The sequence below is a fragment of the Protopterus annectens genome, chromosome 3.part0 (genome assembly GCF_019279795.1).
Source record: "Protopterus annectens isolate FY-2018-M chromosome 3.part0, PAN1.0, whole genome shotgun sequence".
NCBI lineage: Eukaryota > Metazoa > Chordata > Ceratodontiformes > Protopteridae > Protopterus > Protopterus annectens.
This window is the reverse complement of record NC_056731.1, coordinates 1,714,414,732-1,714,433,584: the sequence shown is the minus strand read 5'-3', so window position 1 is coordinate 1,714,433,584 and position 18,853 is coordinate 1,714,414,732. Positions and strand designations below refer to the sequence as shown.

Sequence of the window (18,853 nt, the reverse complement as noted above, 5' to 3'; positions counted from 1 at the left end):
TACTTGTGGGAAGCAAATACCTCATAAGGATTTTCATTTGTACTGTATTCCTTGCCTAGACCCAGATCATAACGTGCCTTGCTGTCGGTTTTGTGCTAGATTTAACCAACGCGCTATTAAGCGTCGGTATATTTTTGCTTCAAAATATTTTGGATCCAGATTTAATTACCCTGAAATGTCGTCTGTTAGCAATCCGACTACCGGAGGTCACAAAAAACGCAAAGAAAAAGACAGAGACAGACCACCGAGGTCCAAAACCGACGATGAAGCTTCTCCTAAGCCAGTTGCCGGTATTCAGTGAGGGGCTTTCTCAGCCCCTGATACCCGCTACTTTTGAGTCGCAGGCCTCTACCGAGACCCAAGCAGAGTCCGGTATGCCGCAAGATTCTCAGAGTATTGAACCCATGGATGGGTCTGGAGCCGCTGAGCAGGCACCGGTTTCTGAGGGTGTTTTCAGGCCTCAACATTTTTACATAAAACCGACGCCAACTTCAAAAACAAGATCAAAAATAGTTTCTAAGTCTAAAAAAAACGAAGCATGAGCCACGTGCTCAGGCCCCTGTGCCTAAAAAACAGATGATCAAAATGGCTGAGGACTTAATTACCTTGGTCAGGGGTTCCCAACCCCCCCCCCCCCCACTAAGAGGCCTAGGCAAGACACTGATTATGAATCTTCAGATCAAGTTTCCATTTCTTCTGATTCCTCTTTTGATCAGGAATTTTCTATTCCTCCCTATGAGGATTCAGATGCAGAAGAATCCATCCCATCTGCATCTCCTCCTAAGGATTATTCTTTTGGTGAAACCTTGCATACTTTAAGGGAACATTTTCATTGGGAGAGTCAGGATTTCCCTGAATCAAAAAAGAGGCTTAGGGATTTCCTTCTCCTTCCTCAGCATAGGCCTTTGGCTATACCTCCTGTATTAGACATTGCTGATGATGTGTTTTCATAATCAAGCATGGCTCCTGATTCCCTACCTCCGTCTCCTAGTAAGCCAGACAGATATTACAGGGTTTCTGACTCCCACAAATTTCTATTCAAAAATCCTGCTGCTGATCCTGAGACTATATCACAGGGTCCCAAAGGTGTAAAGGCCTCTACAGCCAAAAATCCTACTCCCTCTGATATTGATTCCAGGGCGGTGGATAGATGGGGAAAGAAGGTTTATACGTCTGCAACCTTGGCAATTAGGGCCTTAAACTGCCAGTTTCATATGCTTAAATATCAACAGCATGTTATAGGCTTATTGAAACAGAAAATTATGTTGATTTCTGATTGTGTGGAAAATAAAGAATTACAGGAATTATTGCATGCAGCAGGTTGGAAAGCATACTTTGCAATGTGGTTTTGATTCCTTGGAGACCTCTTGCAGGGCCGCAGTTACTGGATCTGTGATTAGAAGGCATGCCTGGCTCAAGGAGCAAAATCTGCCTGATCATGTTAAAGCTAAATTGTTGGATGTCCCTTTACAGCATGATACTCTGTTTGGTAATAAGGCAGAAGAGGTTTTAAAGAAAATGGAAGACAAAGCTAAATCTATGCAAACTGTAAAAGATTTCTTACAAGTGCAGCCACCCAGGTTCAGTAGGCACTGGCCTGCTAAAAATTGGTCCTTTCCTGTGTCCAACAGAGCCTCTCAAGGCAAATCCAGGCGCTCAAAAGGCTCTAGATACCAATTACAGGGTTCTTACAGGTTAAAGCAATGGGGTGCCTCCACCTCCAAATCTGGAGGAAACAAAGCACAGCCCTACAGTAAGCAGTCTCAATGACTTCCCTCTACCTTCATCAAGGACTTATCTCTTGGCAGCCCCCTTGGGGGGAAAATTAGCACTTGATGCTCAAAATTGGCATTTAATTACCCAGGACAAGTGGGTATTAAACGTAGTATCCCAGGGGTACAGATTTCATTTCCATACTTTGCCAATTCCAAACAGTTGGCCAGATCTACCACAAAATCAATGGGCAGAGGCTCAGAAACAAGTTATGTCCCTCATAGAGATGGGGGCTATTCAGCCAGTTCCAGAACAGGAAAAAGGACAAGGTTTTTATTCAAGGCTGTTCCTGGTACCCAGAAAAGACTATGCATGGCGTCCAATACTGGACTTATCAATTCTGAACACTTACCTGGACATTCCAAAATTCAAAATTCTAACTTTACAACAGCTGCTGCCTATGCTGGGCAGGAACACTTGGTTAGTGACTCTAGACTTAAAAGAGGCATACCTGCATATCCCAATAAGGGAATCGTGCAGAAGATACCTCTGCTTCCAAGGCAGGTTTTTTGCATTACCAATTCTCTGCACTGCCCTTTGGCTTATCTACTGCACCCAGGGTCTTTGTAAAGTGCCTGGCATCAGTAATTGCATTTTGCAGACAAAGAAGCATACAAATTTACCCTTACCTGGACGACTGTCTCATTCAAGCAGAGAACAAGGACATTCTTCTTCAACATCTGGCATTTGTAAAAAGGCTTCTAACATGCTTAGGGTACACAATAAATGAAAAGAAATCACAAATAATCAAATAATTACATTCCTGGGTGCAATCTTGAATACAACTGCCCAGATGGCTTACCTTACGGCAGACAAACAAAGGCAACTGACAACATACTTCAAACAGATGGCAACAAAATCCCAGTTATCTGCAAGACAAATTCTGCAGGCTTTGGGGTTCATGGCATCCTGCATTCTACTAGTTCCATATGCAAGACTGCATATGAGGAAACTTCAGTGGTACCTAAAAAGTTTATGGAGTCAGCATTGTTACAGTCTGGAAACAATGATTCCTCTCATTCCCTGCCTACAACAGGAGTTTCTTTGGTGGGCAGAGACATGTCACCAAAACAAGGGACTGTCATTCACTCTACCCCCTGCCACCCAAACCCTAACTACAGACGCATCAGACTATGCTTGGGGGGGGCCCACCTGGCGGGGAGATGCATTCAGGGCATATGGAGCCCAAAACAAATGCATCTGCATATCAACCAGAAAGAGATGCTAGCAGTTCAGAATGCTCCAACAGCCTTCAAGGACTTACTTCATCCAGGACAACTACTGATAAAGACGGACAACACCATGGTTATGTAGTACATAAACAAGGAGGGGGGTACACATTCCTACCCCCTTTGCAGATTAGCCATGGCATTGTGGAACACAGCCTTGACTTACCAAGTACATCTTCAAGCTCAGTTCCTGCCAGGAAAACCAAATACTCTGGCAGACGACCTAAGCAGAAAACTTATAGACCCGCACGAGTGGAAACTGGATCCACAAATCTTCAGCATGGTAACACAGAAATGGGGGAGCCCAGACATAGATCTTTTTGCTTCTCCCCAAAATTATCAGCTGGACAAATTCTGCACAAGGACTTATCACAGACAGGCATAGAAAGTGGATGCCCTATCCTTCAGTTGGAAAAAACCCTCAGTCTATGCCTTTCCCCCTCTGCCTCTTCTCCCCAAGGTCTTACTAAAGGTCAGACAGGAAAAACCAAAAATGATCCTAATTGCTCCGGACTGGCCTCACCAGCACTGGTGCCCAGTCCTAAGGAATATGTCTCAACTCCCTCCTTTGTACTTGCCTCAAATACCTCGTCTACTGTCTCAGCAGAACAATCAAATTCTGCGCACCCAGCTCCAAACTCTGAACCTTGCAGCATGGCTGATCATTTAATTATTCAAGCAACACCTCTCAGTAAATCGGTGATGGATGTCATTTTGGAAGCTAGAAGGCCTAGTACTACGAAAATCTTATGCTGATAAATGGAAGAGATTCTGTGCTTGGAACCAAGTACAAGGATCAGACACAGCAAAACCAAATATTCCTCAGATTTTGCAATACTTGACTGAGATACTTGATAAGGGCCTATCTTTTTCTTCAATGAAAATCCATGCCTCTGCCATCTCGGCTCTTTACAACACGGAGCCTCCCATCTTTTCTCATCCTCTGCTAAAACAGTATCTTAGAGGAGCCAAACATTTAAGGCCTCCCAGAAGATAACCAACTCCTGCATGGGACCTCAATTTTGTGTTGGAAAAACTCACCCTGCCTCCTTTTGAACCAGCAGCTACTGCGGATATTAAATTTTTATCTTGGAAAACAGCTTTTCTTTTGGCAAAAAAGAAAGAACTTCAGCAAGAAGGGTTTCAGAACTACAGGCTCTCGTGGCTGTGGAGCCTTTTATTACATTTTACCCGAACAGGGTGTCCCTCAGGACCAATCCTTCTTTTATGCCTAAGGTGGTATCCAGTGTGGCTCTTAACCAAGCAATTCACCTGCCAACATTTTAACCAAATCCGCAGAACAAGGGGGAGTGGATTCTGCATTCATTGGACGAACACAGACAACTAAGAGTCTACTTAAACAGGACCAAATCTTTAAGAAAGTCTGAGCAACTACTGGTGGCATTTGCTGCAGGATCAGAGGGGAAGGCTATATCAAAGCAGACTATTTCTAATTGGATAAGCCACTGCATTCGTTTATGCTACTTGCACCATGGTAAACCTGTGCCCAAGGGGATCAGGTCACATTCCACCAGGGCTGCCTCTACCTCAGCAGCTTTTCTCAGAGGAGTTCCAACTAAAGACATTCTAGAAGCTGCTACTTGGAGCTCTGTTCATACCTTCACAAAGCATTATCATTTGCCTCTTTTCTCCAAATCCAGGGGCGGCTTTGCCACTGCAGTTCTGCAAGGCCTTATAGCCGCTCCTAATGCTATTTAGTTCCATCCTCCCATCCATAGCTTTGGGATTCTATCCAAATGTAATGACTGCAACAGTGAAACACGAAGAACATAGTACAGTCATGTACACTTACCATAAATGTAGATGTTCGAGTGTATTCACTGTTGCGGTCCAGGTTACCCACCAGCCATCCCCCTTTTTCTATAACTTCTCTTTCCTTCACTATATTCTAAAGCCTTTGTGGTGCATTTGCTTTTAGATGAAGGTAAAGTTTATGTTGCTAAAAGTGCATTTACAAATATATTTCTGTTTATTTTTATATATATATATATATATATATATATATATATATATATATATATATATAGACACACACACACATATATATATTTATATATACATTTATATATTTTTTTTTTTTTTTTGCTCCCCAATTGGGGGGCACCTGACATCTGGGGCAAGAAAAACTGAATAAAATGGCGTTGGCTGCATGTTTTATACCCCTGACGACCTGACGTCATGGAAGAAGAGACATCAACTGACGCTGGACCCAAGACCTTGTTATTCAGGCCAACTGAGGGCAACCTGCCAGCAGATTACCCAAATGTAATGACTGCAACAGTGAATACACTCAAACAGCTACATTTATAGTAAGTGTACACAACTGTACTTTACCTAATAGTGATTCTCACAATGACTGTGTTTACTGTTTGGGAGTGCCCCACCTTTCAGTGCAGCCTCCCTGTGACATTTGTCAGAGTTTCTCTCAACGCACTCTTAATGAGCGCAAGAATAAATTGATTCTGAAGGGGGTTACACAAGTCTCCCTTTTCAGAGGCCATTTCTGTGCTGGAGGTCTCAACCCCACCTTCTAAAGACAAAAGAGGTCCCATTTGGTTCCCTCCTCACCATCAGGTGATGAGGGTAAGCCTATAAAATCTAAGGTCCCAAAGATGTCCTCGGAGCATAAATCTCCCTCTACGTCTCCGTCTTCCTCGGCTCTGAGCACTTCGGCACTGGTACTGCCTTGGGCACTGATCATAGATCTTACTTTGTCTATTATGACTTCGGCACCTGCAGCCACGTCGGCAAAGGACCTTTTTTGAACTGACCATTTTGGCTCTGAGTGCCACTTAGGCACCGAGCACCATAACGACGTCTCTGGAATTGACTCCTCTACTACCGATCTTGAAACATGAGACCTCGGTGCCGGCAGACATTGCACCCTGGACCTGATACTCCCCATCTGTAGATACTTTTCTGGGCCAAGAACATAGCCCTTTCATTAAACATCCTGACTCTTCATCCAGAATATCCACTAGATCCACCAGGAGCCTGTCTGAACATGACATGGTGCGTCTTGTGGACCAGCTGTTGTTAGCCAGGGGGATACGCACACTTCCTAAGACCCATCCATCTGCAGGATTTGGGTTCACTTATCCACGGACTCCATCTTACACTCCTTCGACCGTCCCGGTTCCAAAGCCCTCTGCTCCGACATCCTTCTTGGAACCCACCACCTCGGCTCCTACATTGCATCTCACTCCGGCTCGGAGTCTACCCCTTTGTTCTTTGGTTCCTGTGGAACCGGACCTTCCTCAGTCTGGGGATTGGGGGACAGGTGATTTGACCCTTGGCACGGAGCCATCTTTCTCCTCGGTTCCACCCTCGGCGCCAATATCCACATCCGCACCAATCCTGCTTGAGACTCCACCCGTGGGGGCGGGCTCATCAGAGTGGGTGTGATCCCAGTCCTGAGGTTGTCTTTCTCGGTTCCGGGTGCCCATCCCTCTTCAGGCAGGCCTGCGTTCCATGCGATGGAGATGGCTCTTGCTTCTGGTAGCACTCCTCTGATGTTGGAACACCAGTTTTTGCCCCCTGAGCTACAGCTGTCACAGACCACCTCCTTGGGACACCGGGCAGAAAAGCCGCAGGACACCCCTATTCAGGGCACCTGCTCTTCCGAGTCCTCCTCAGAGACCCCCACTGAGGAACCCCCTCAGAAGAGGATGCACAAGAGGAAGCACATGAACTCACCTGAGGAGCCCTTAACTGAAGACATGGATTACGATGATGGTGAAGGGTCCCCTCGGTCATCTCCTGATGATGTCTCCTTCGGAGACATCCTGGAAATACTTAAGCAGAGAGGTGACTGGAAGCCATCCAACCCTTCTTCTGAGGAGTCCATGTTCTGCAGGCTTTCTGTGCCTGGCCTTCTACCTCTTGGGTGACCCCGCCTGCCAGCGAACTCGTCCAGCTCATCGTGCAGCGTGCTTGGAAGAACCCTGACTCCATTGAGGCTATCCCTCAGAGACCAAATAAAATTATTTCCCCTCCCGAGGAGAACCCCCATTGGTCCAAAGGCTTACCAGTCAATGCTATGGTGGCATTGACGGCCACAAAGAAGGAATTAGCTGAGGAAAGTCCCACTGTCCATCCACCCAACGGGGAGTCCCTGGCGGTGGACAGACTTGGGAAGCAGGTTTTTGTGTCAGGGACCTTTGCCATATGGTCCCTGAACTATTTGGCACATTTTACTAGGCTCCAGCAGGACTTGCTCTCTGAACTCTCTGGGACTCTTGCAAGACAGTTGTCTGACGAAGTCAGGGACAAAGTGGCCTCACAGCTCGCAACCCTGGAATCAATATCCAACTCGCCCAAGAGGTTGCTTTCACATGCGACCGAAGGGGTGGCTAGAGCACCGGATTCAGGCATTGTCATGAGGCGTCATGCCTGGATGTGCATTTGTGATCTTGCGGACCCCTTTAAGTCTGCATTTCTGAATGCTCCCACTGAAGCTTCGTCCCTTTTTGGTTTAGCCAGGTGTGAACAAGATGGAAAGACCATGTCTGCCATGGGCCTACATTTTTCCAATCCTCAACATACCTCCTCCAGGAATCAGAGGAGTGGAAAAATGTGGCACAAAAAATCTCAAGGTCCTTTCCGTACCACACGTGGTGATGATACCCCCAGGGGCAGAGGGGGTAACAATTCTGGAAGGCGCCCCTACAGAGTCATAGGGGGTCCTCGTAACCAAGGCTCCAGAGATTCCTTCTCTGGACAGCCTTATCAGTGCTCCTGAGGAGCAACCTGATTGCTTACCTCTGGAAGCAGTCGGGTCATTTCTCTCTGCACCAAGCTGCCTGGCAATCCATTACCACCGATCGTTGGGTGCAGAGTATCATCACCGGGGGTTACACCACCCCCCTTTCTTATCAGCCAGACCTTCCAAGAAAACTTCCTGACATTCCACAAAGTCAAAGGGAAGAAGCAGCTTCAGAGATAATAAAACTGTCTCAAAAAAGAGTCATCCAACTAGTCCCACCAGACCAATACAGATCCAGATGCTAGTCAAGATTCTTTTTGGTGCCAAAAAAGACAGGGGACTGGAGACCCATTTTGGATCTCAGCGGCTTAAACAAGTCTGTCACCCAAACCAAATTCCAGATGGTCACAGTTCAGTCCATTCTCCCTTTTTTAAGGGAAGGTGATTGGATGTACTCGATACATCTCCAGGATGCGTATTGCCACATCAAAATGGACAAACGCTGCAGGAGTCTGCTTCACTTCTGGCTAGGGGCCAGTCATTATCAATTTTGCGTCCTGCCATTCGATCTCTCTACAGCCCCCAGAGTGTTCACAAAGTGTATGGCAGTGGTCACAGCTCACTTGAGACTACAAGTATTCAGGGTATTTCCATATCTGGACGACTGGCTCCTCACTGCCCCCACCAAGCATCTTCTGGTAACAGCACTGCATTATACCCTCTCTCTCTCTCTGGCAAAATTATTGGGAATAACGATACATTGGGAAAAGTTAAACCTTACTCCTACACAATGAATAGAATTAATTGGAGCAGTGTTCAATACTCGGTCCTGTCTAGTATCACTCCCAGTTTACAGACACCACAGTTTGAAGCTTCAGCTTTGAGTGATACTCTCCCAAACAAAAAGCTCAGCAAGAGAAGTACTCCAAGCCCTAGGTTCTATGGCAACTTCAATCCCAATAGTGCCTCTAGTGACACTACATATGCAGATCCTGCATTGGCTTCTTCTTTGTCAGTGGTTTCCAAACTATCACCCTCTCCATTACCAGATTTGAATAACCAACTCCTGCAAACAGAACCTCCTTTGCTGGATGAGGCAGATGTAGAACTATAGAGCCACCCATTTCAATCCCCTCATCCCAGAGCCATCATGACCATGGATGTTTCCATGATTGGGTGAGGGGGGGGGTCATTTCCAAGGGAAGACAGTCCAAGGCACATGGTCCACCTCAGAGGCCCACCTGCATATCAGTGTTCTGGAACTGAGAGCTGTACTGTTAGGGTTGCAGGCCTTTAATTTGGCTCTCCCTTCTGGGACAATTGTGATTCAGTCAGATAATATGTCAGTGGTCTGGTATATCAGCAAACAAGGAGGAACCAAGTCCTAACCCTTATGTCGAGAAGCCATGAGAATTTGGCAGTGGGCGATAGCTTCCAACTGCTTTCTGATAGCAACGCATATCCCGGGGAGCTCCAACGTGATTGTGGACAAACTGAGCAGATGCATCCTCATGCCTCACAAGTGGCCCCTCAACCCCAAAGTGGTGACGGAAATCTTCAGCCACTGGGGCCAGCCTTGCTGCGACCTCTTTGCCTCCTCATTGAACAACAAGTGCAGTCACCGAGGTACGCTTTAGTCCACGATTGACCCACGGGACTTCTTTATGCTTATCCTCCCATCCCCCTGATTCCTCAATTTCTAAAGAAAGCTATTCAGTTGAGATGCAAGGTGATCCTCATAGCTCTATTCTGGCCTCGACAAGTTTGGTTCCCCCTTCTTCGGCCTCACCTAATATACCTGCCATGTATTCTGGACCCTCTACCAGATCTGATTACTCACTCCCGAGGGCTGAGTTACCCAAATCTGTCCAGTCTCAAGCTAACTGCTTGGTTTCTTCACTTCCATTAATTGCCAGGCAAGCTAACCTCTCCTCGCCTGTTCAAGACATTATTCTGGCCTCTCATAAACCATCCACCAGAAAACTATATCAGGATAAATGGAAAAGGTTCTCCATCTGGTCCAAGGATAACATGCTAAACCCTTATTTGTCTCCAGTAACTATGGTACTCCAATACCTGGCTAAGTTTTTTGAGAATGGAGCCTTTGCCTCTACTGTACGAGTACACCTAGTGGCAATTTCTAATTTTCATAATGGTATAGATGGCATTCCTCTTATCTCTTTATGCCTTTGCAAGGCCTTCCTCAAGGGAACCTCTCATATCAGGCCTCCTGTCAGAGAGCCTGTGGAACCATGGAACCTCACTTTAATTCTTCAGTCTTTGACTCAAAAACCTTTTGAACCTGCTGCGAAGTGTGACCTAAAGTTTTTGTCTTGTAAATCCCTGTTTTTAGTAGCCATCACATCTGCCAGGAGGGTCACGGAGCTACAAGCTTTGTGTATCAAGAGGCCCTATCTGGTCTTTCATAAAGACAGAGTATCACTTCGGACTAATCCATCCTTCCTTCCCAAAGTTGTTTCTGAATTCTGCATAAACCAGACCATTGATTTACTAGTGTTCTTTCCCAACTTTGCCAGTAGAGGAGAGTACTGCCTTCACTCCTTAGACTTTCATAGACAATTGAGATTTTATCTAGACAGGATCAAATCTATCCATAAATCCAAACAGCTTTTCATCTCCTTCTATGGGTCCAGAATAGGAGAGGCTGTTTCCAAGGCTACAAAATGGCTAAGAGACTGTATACGCTTCATCTATTCCCTCAGTAATGAACCTATGCCAAAAGTTAAAGCTCACTCCACTAGATCTATGGCGACTTCTGTAGATTTCCATTCCAGAACTTCCATTGATGACATCTGCATAGCAGCTACTTGGGCTAAGCCTCATACCTTTATCAATTACAAATGGGACTTGGTCTCCAGAGGGAGAGCTGCCTTCGGCTCAATGGTATTCAGGAATGTTTTTCCATAAGGGCCGCCCATGGACCTCAAGGTAGCTTAGGATTCTGTCCCATCAGTGATGAATGGAAAGAAGATTAACAACATCAGATAAAGGAAGTTATGTCTTACCATATCGTTCCATCTGTGTTGTTCATCTTCTTTCATTCATCACTTCCCACTCTCCTTCCCCCTCCAAAAGCTCCTGGGGGAAGCTTTGGGTCTAAGTTGTGTGCTAGGGTTTTTGCGCAGAAGTGGCCTCAGCTTTACTTCTCTACCTTTAGCAAACTTGATCTGAGGTAACAGGAAGAAAGGCATTCTGGGTAGGGACTTAGCTTGAGGGTTTTTTTGGCTGGTGTAAGCTTGGAAAAGAGGCCGACTCGGTTCCGAGGGCTCAGAACCGAACCAGTCAGTGATGAATGAAAGAAGATGAACAACACAGATGGAACGTTATGGTAAGACATAACTTCTTTTTATTGGCATTCCTTGTAATTTGTACACATGGTTATTTATATAGCTTTGCAACAGTGTAGGTGCCGAATCTTAGGTTCATACTGCACAAGCAGTCCTTTGGGAGAACAACCTATCTTCCCTACTCTCAGTAAATATTGGTGTTCCACAAGGATCTATCCTAGGTCCCCTTCTTTTTTCCTTATTTATCAACGACCTATATCTGAATATACCACAAGCCACCTGCATTCAATATGCTGATGACTCAACGCTAATCTGCACTGAAAAAAATATTTCCTCCCTCCAGTCCCTGACCCAAACAGTCTTCCAAAATGTGGAAAATTGGTTTTTGCAACACTGCCTCCTACTTAACCCCCAAAAAACTAAACTTCTCCTCTTTACTCCTACCCAAAAATCTCCCACTCCTCTCTTCACTATCTCTTCAAATAATGCAACCTGTATTAACCCTGACAAGACCACGACTGCTAGGTGTAACTATTGATAACCATCTCAATTATGATGAACACATTAACACCACTGTTAAAAATGTCAACAAAAAAATTGGGACACTCTACAGAATTAAACCTTTTCTTACCCCTAAAACTAGAAAGACCATTGCACAGACACACCTGATCTCCGCCCTCTTTTATGCCTCACCCATCTATACCAACTTATCCAAAAGTAACACTACCAAACTCTCCATCTGCTACAATAGTATAGCCAGATTCATTACTGCTACTCCCCTAAGAACTCATCATTGTCTTAATCTCAAACAACTAGATTGGTTAGAGCTAAATAACCAGTTATTCTATCAACAACTACTTATCATTCATAAGACCCTTCACTACCCTGAGGTTACCCCCAGCCTTTCAAAAATGATTATACCATATAGAAACCTAGCCACACTCCGTTCTGCAAATCGACTACTAGTATCACTACCTAAATCAAATAATAAAGCTGGTGATTCATTACTTGCAAACTCAATAGGGAAAATCTGGAATCAACTTCCGCAAGGAATAACTAATCTAACCTCTACCTCTCTTTTCAAAAAACACATTAAAGAACATCTCAAAACAAAATGGATATGTCCATGTGCTAATCCTGACTAAAATAATGTCCACACTCTCCCAGCTCTTCCACCCTACCCCTCCTGACTTAACTCCTCTATAAACTTTCAGGAGTTTTGAGAGTTATTATCTAAGAATTGGGCTTTTTACCAGTTAAGTTTGTTCTGTCTGTATCCTGTGTTACTGTTACGTCTTTTATATAGTCTAATATAGTTGTATATAGTATAAGTTTATTTCCTATTATGAGTATCTGTTTTGTATTTGAAAAATTTTTTTCTTTTTTCTACCTTATATTTTGACTAATATTATGCCTAACGTGATAAATTGTTGTGTATTTACCTGTAATGGAGCTTTTCTCCCCGGGCCTCTACTGAAAACGGATATTGTGTCCAGTTGGACTAGCCCGGTCAACAAATGTAAAATAAATGTAAAATAAATAGGTGTGTACTAGACTAATGGCCCTGGAGCCTTTACAAGTCTAGCCTATAGGAGTGCCCTGGCATCGTGCCGCCCAATGTTAGTTCCCAGTGCCTCTATCAAGTAGAGCCACTGGAGTGATTCCGGGGGTGAACTTTCTATTTCCCATCCACTCATCAAGTTCTCTCTTGAAGAGGGCCAGTGAGGTGGTCTGTTTGACATGTATGGGAAGTCTATTCCCGAGCATGGGCAGTCTCTGGGTTATGAACCTGTCCCTCCAGCATGTTCTGATGATTGTGGTAATGAGGCTGAGGTCTCTGGAGTGTGTGGTGCAGAGGTATTTCTTTAGATGTAGCATTTCTAAGAGAGCTGGGTCAGACATGGCTTTGTAAGTCAAGCAGAGATTGCCTCTTAGTAGAAAATATGAGACAGAGAATTGCTGGAGTTTTTTGAGTCTGTCCATGTAGGATGTGTTTAAGGCCTAGGATCCTCTTTGTGAGGTACTTTTGTGGGCTTTCCAGCTGTTGCATGTGTTTAGTGAGGTACATGCCAAATGGGGCATTATACTCGATGACTGGCCTAATGAGGGAAGAGTAGAGAGAGATGATGACCTCTATCTTCCTGGATGCAAAACCCTTGATAATGAGATGTGCCACATAGAAGGACTTTCTGACTACAGTGGCAATGTGGTGGTCGAAGGAGAGGTTGCTGTCAACCTGTGTCCCCAGATCTCTTATAATGCCTTCAGTGTTCAGTGGGCTCCCAACCATGTGGTAATTAGTGGGAACTGAGTTTTTCCCAAAGGGGATGACGATGCATTTTTTGGCATTAAGCTTAAGGCCATGGTTTCGACAGCAGTCATTGGTCTCAGTGAGGCCTTTCTGCAGGATGTCTACATCACTTAGGGAGTTAATATTGGCTCCCAGCTTGCAGTCATCTGTGAACTTGGTCAGCCAAAGTCCCTCCGTGTTGGCCTGGACTTCTGAGAAGTAGTTGCCAAACAGTTGAGGACCCAGGACCGAGCCCTGTGTGACTCCACTCGTGACTAGTCGGCAGTCTGACTTGGAGTCCGCTACTTCATTACTTTTTTGATTTACATGAAATGTGCTCAGTCAGTGGCTGGAGGTGATCTGATAGGCTCAGGGGCTATTCATGCTGTCCATATACAGTGGATATAAAAAGTGTACACACCCCTTTTAAAATGCCAAGTTTTTGTGATATAAAAAATGAGACCACAATAAATCATTTCAAAACTTTTCCCACCTTTAATGTGACATATAACCAGTACAATTCAATTGAAATACAAATCTGTTATGGGAAAAAATATAAAAAATAAAAAACATACAATAAGCTGGTTGCATAGGTGTGCATACCCTTAAACTAATACTTTGTTGAAGCACATTTTGATTTAATTACAGCATTCAGTCTTCTTGGGTAGAAGTCTATCAGCATGGCAAATCTTGACTTGGCAATATTTGCCCACTCTTCCTTGCAAAAGCACTCCAAATCTGTCAGATTGCCAGGGCATCTCTTGTGCACAGCCCTCTTCAGGTTACGCCACAGATTTGCTATTAGATTTAGGTCAGGGCTGTGGCTGGGCATTCCAAAACTTTAATTTTCTTCTGGTGAAGCCATTCTTTTTTTGATTTGTATGTATGCTTGGGGTCAGTGTCATGTTGAAAGGTGAAATTGCTCCTCATCTTCAGATTTCTAGCAGACTCCTGAAGGTTTGGGGCCAAAAGTGACTGGTATTTGAAACTGTTCATAATTCCCTCCACCTTGACTAAAGCCCCCGTTCCAGCTGAAGAAAAGCAACCCCAAAGCATGATACTGCCACCACCATGCTCCACCGTAGGGATGGTGTTCTTTTGGTGATACGAAATGTTATTTTTGCACCAAATGTACCTTTTGGAATTGTGGCCAAAAAGTTCAGTCTTGGTCTCATCAGACCATAACACATTTTCCCTCGTGCTTTTGGGAAACTTGATGTATTGTTTTGCAAATTTTAGCTGGGCCTGGATGTTTTTCTGTGTAAAAAAATGCTTCTGACTTGCAACCCTACCCATAGTCCAGACATATGGAGAATACGGGAGATTGTTGTCACATGTAGTACACAACCAGAACTTGCCAGAAATTCATGCAACTCCTTCAGTGTTGCTGTAGGTCTCTTGGCAGCCTCCCTGACCAGTTTTCATCTTGTATTTTCATCAATTTTGGAGGGATGTTCAGTTCTTTGCAACGTCACTGTTGTCCCATATTTTCTCCACTTTTTGATGACTGTCTTCACTTTGTTCCATGGTATATCCAATACTATGAACATTTTTTGTACCCTTCTCCTGACTGATACCTTTCAACAATGAGATCCCTTTGAAGCTTTGTAAGCTCTCTGTGAACCATGGCTTTTGCTGTAGCAGGCAACTGAGTAAATGTCAGGAAAATCCTACTAGGACAGCTGAACTTTATTTGGGGTCAATGAGAGTCTCTTTAATGGATGGCAGATGTGTACCCAAGAAGACTGAATGTTGTAATTAAATCAAAAGGTGCTTCAACGAAGTATTAGTTTAAGGGTGTGCACACTTATGCAACCAGCTTATTGTAAGTTTTTTATTTTTTATATTTTTTTCTCTAACAGATTTCTTTGTTTTTCAATTGAATTGTACAGGTTATAGGTCACATTAAAGGTGGGAAAAGTTTTGAAATGATTTATTGTGGTCTCATTTTCTATATCACAAAAACCTGGCATTTTAACAGGAGTGTGTACACTGGGTTCCTGTTGGAACATCGAAAATGCAATTGTTAGAATCACTGAGGGTCGACCTTTAATGATCGAACAATTACATTTTCGAATGCTGCACCCCCCACACCCCCTGCTACTTAAATATACCAACTCCGAGATCGTGCTACAGCGTAGGAAAGGGACACTTTCCCTTTCCTGTGCTTAACTCTGTTAAAGTGCGATCTCGGAGTTTGTATATTTAAGTAAGGGGGTGTGGGGGGGTGCAGCATTCGAAAATGTAATTGTTCGATCATTAAATGTTTTTTTGTTTTTTTATTACATTTTCGAAGTTTTAGTACTTCAATCATATGGTGTCGACCATATGGTATTCAAAGTACTGAAACTTCGATAATGTAATATGTAACCTGTACACTTTTTATATCCGCTGTATGGTGTGTGATGTCATGACATATGCTAGCTAAGAGTACATGTGCTCCTGATCATGAGAACTTCTGAGAGAAATACCATAATGGAAGAAAACAGAAAGATAATCCCAGTTGTAGACCCGTGCTGGAGGGTTCCCTCATACAACAATTGTGAGAAATTATTATTCTAGTGCATTGCCTGTATTTATCTTGTATATTTAGAATATAGTGTCAGATGTTCCTACGTCTTGAAATAATCTGATTTTTATTGTGATTATGGTGGTAACTGGGTAAATTTCTGTTTAAGGGTCATTGAGGAGGGGGTATTTTCCAAAAGTGACACAATGGAGCGGTCATGTGCCTGAAGTGATCAATACAGAGTCAGCTTTATTTTACTTTCCCCAAAACCAAAGAAATAAACTGTATACCAAGTAAAAAAAAAAACTCTTCAACTAGGGATGAGATGAAGCCTCCCTGTCTTCTCTAAACTAAACCTATCAACTTGGAAGCCATAGCACCTAAGAGAGATTACAGTACCATTTACTAAAGTTGCATTAACTGATTAATATACTATGGCAGACAATGAATCAAAACTGCACTTGAACTCAAGAAGGTATTTTTTAAATATATTTTTTCTTTTGTAAGTTTTATCCCAAAAACCTGATCACACCCCCATAAAGAGAGACACATCCTGTGTTATCAACATAATTTTTCTAATTCCTTCACACTACATCTTGAGGAAAGAGGAGTTTTCCCTTGTGTAGCAGGTTTAATTTCAGGCAGCTGGGTTTGAAGAATTTAGTTTTGTTGTATCTAGCTTTGACCAGTGGTATGGGTGTCTTATTCAGAACAGATTATATTTATTTTTATCTGGTATACAGCTAACTTTTTTTGGGAAATCAGGATTTGCCTAACTATATTGGTAAAAACATTTATACTTTCTGGTGTTTGGCATGGTCATATGTTAGGCTATCTCTGTTTAGGTGAGAAGGAAGGGTGGTCAATCACCACAGCTGAAGTTATGGCTGTAGTGTGCAAGTGTTTCTGTAAACTAAAAGACCAATACCTACATGCATGGCAGATGTACAGTGGGTGGGCTGAGGAATGGGTAGAATGCTCCAATAATATCAAAACTACAACTGAGTTTTCATCTCTGAAGATTATTTTTGCAATGTGTCTAGCCTACTGTTCATGACACAGTTTATTTCAACTTGTTTTACATGCTTTAATACTAGTTCTCACTTTATCCTAAGATTTGCTAGAGCTGATTTGATAGAATGTTGTGTGCTACAGAATTAAGCAACACCTTCCCAAAGTAATATTTATATAGCTTGGTGCAGTAATATTTGAAAGGAAGACTTCATTTATCAGTGTTTTGAATGGTACCCTTTTCTTGCTAAACTGCTTCTATAAATCAGTCAAAAGAAAGATCAATAACATTTAAGAGATCATGTATTTTTAATACTAATTAGTTTAGTTGTATTGCTGTCTTATTTTCCATACTTCCATTTTTTGTATATTCTGCAGGGCATCGAAACACCATTTCTGCAACTGACTGGCTTACAGGAAGGCAATTATACATTTCTGCTAACTGTTACTGACTCTTCTGGGCAGCAATCTACAGATGAAGTCACTGTGACTGTACAGCCTGGTAAGTGTTATAAATGGCACATCTTCATTTAGTGAATGTCAGCCGAGAATGCAGATAGTCTCAGTGTTTTAGCAGGGACAAAAAAGTCAAAATGAAAAGTTATTTATTATAAAAAACATTCTGTAGATAGCATACCCAACATTCATTCTTTTAAACAGCTTTATTAAACTGTCACTTAAGACGTAGGCAATCATACATTAACAAAAAATAAAACAAGCCATTTTAACATTAAATACAATATAAATACAATATACATCACATATATATTTTTTGCTAATAACATCAGTCCACCATTAAAAAATTGCTGAATTCCTGCCTCCCCTTAAACCTCACTCCTCCTCCTCCTGAACATCATTATACATGTATTGTTCCCTTATTTTCCATTTACTTTTGTGTAATTATATACATTTTTATAAAAATCCCTCTTCTAGTCCTTTTATCTCTTTTGTAAGAAACAATACCTCAAATGCAATTGATGTAGACTTTGATTTCCATTTTCTACTAATTTCTTTTTTTGGCAGCCACCATAATTATATTTAGTACTGCTTTGTTATGTCTAGGCAATTCAGATCCTGTATCCCAGCTCAAAAGAATCATTTCCTTACTTACAGCTATTTGCTCAGTAAATATTTCTGATACAGAACTCTGTAAGGAATTTTTAAAACCTGTCATCTCATTACACTCCCCAAACATAAGTTCCCATTTACCTCTTTCTTCTCCATCACACCTCCAACATTTGCTCTCTACCTGAAGAAAAATTCTTTGAAGTCTGCTTGGTGTATGAAAATACCTACGCAAACACTTCCAAGCAAAGATTCTAAACCTTCTGGACTTGGTTGCACATTTGGGAGCCATACATGTCTTCCCATTGTTTTCCTGTAAATTGCTTTTCCAATTTCTCTTCTCAATCTTTTCTAACCTCTTCTTATTGATTCTTATAGTTATCATGCAATATTTTATATGCCTTACTAACATACCTCTCAACCTCTTAGTGCAAGAAATCTGGACAAAGCCTGAAAAAATGGGGGGGACAAAGGCCCAAAAATAAGGACACATTTTAAATATTGCTCTTATAAACTTAGAAAGTTGCTGGAGTAACATGATTTGTGTTAACATACATTTTCTGCAGGATTTGAAATCCGAAACTCTAATGTATCTAATTATTTACTAACTTCAGTCCTCAGGTCATCCCACTGATTTGCCAGAAAACCACAAATTTTATGAGAAATAGAACAAAATATGAGGCAAAAATCTGGACATTCTGCGAAAATCTGGCAGTTGAGAGGTATGCTTACTAATTATCATTTTTTAACAGCTGCTTCTGTTCTAGAATCAACTAAACTCTACCAGAGCAGGTCTTTCACTTCAAATTCCCCTAACCCTTTTTCTTTGCCTGTACTGTGAGATCAAGCACTGGCAGGGAAGGCAGTCTCAAATATGCAGCCCAAATATCGTCTTGGTCTCATCCCACTCTATTACCATTCCTGTTTGAGTTATTTTCTCCC

The 18,853-nt window shown here is 42.7% G+C and overlaps 1 protein-coding gene across 1 annotated transcript in view; it reads left to right on the top strand.

Moving 5' to 3' along the window:
* The window catches only part of KIAA0319 (KIAA0319 ortholog), a 2,335,945-nt gene that overhangs the window by 1,253,061 nt on the left and 1,064,031 nt on the right, over positions 1-18,853 (top strand). The window contains exon 9 of the mRNA XM_044065978.1: positions 17,225-17,348. Within this exon, the coding sequence (XP_043921913.1) occupies positions 17,225-17,348 (124 nt within the window). The remainder of the gene's footprint in view (positions 1-17,224; positions 17,349-18,853) is intronic.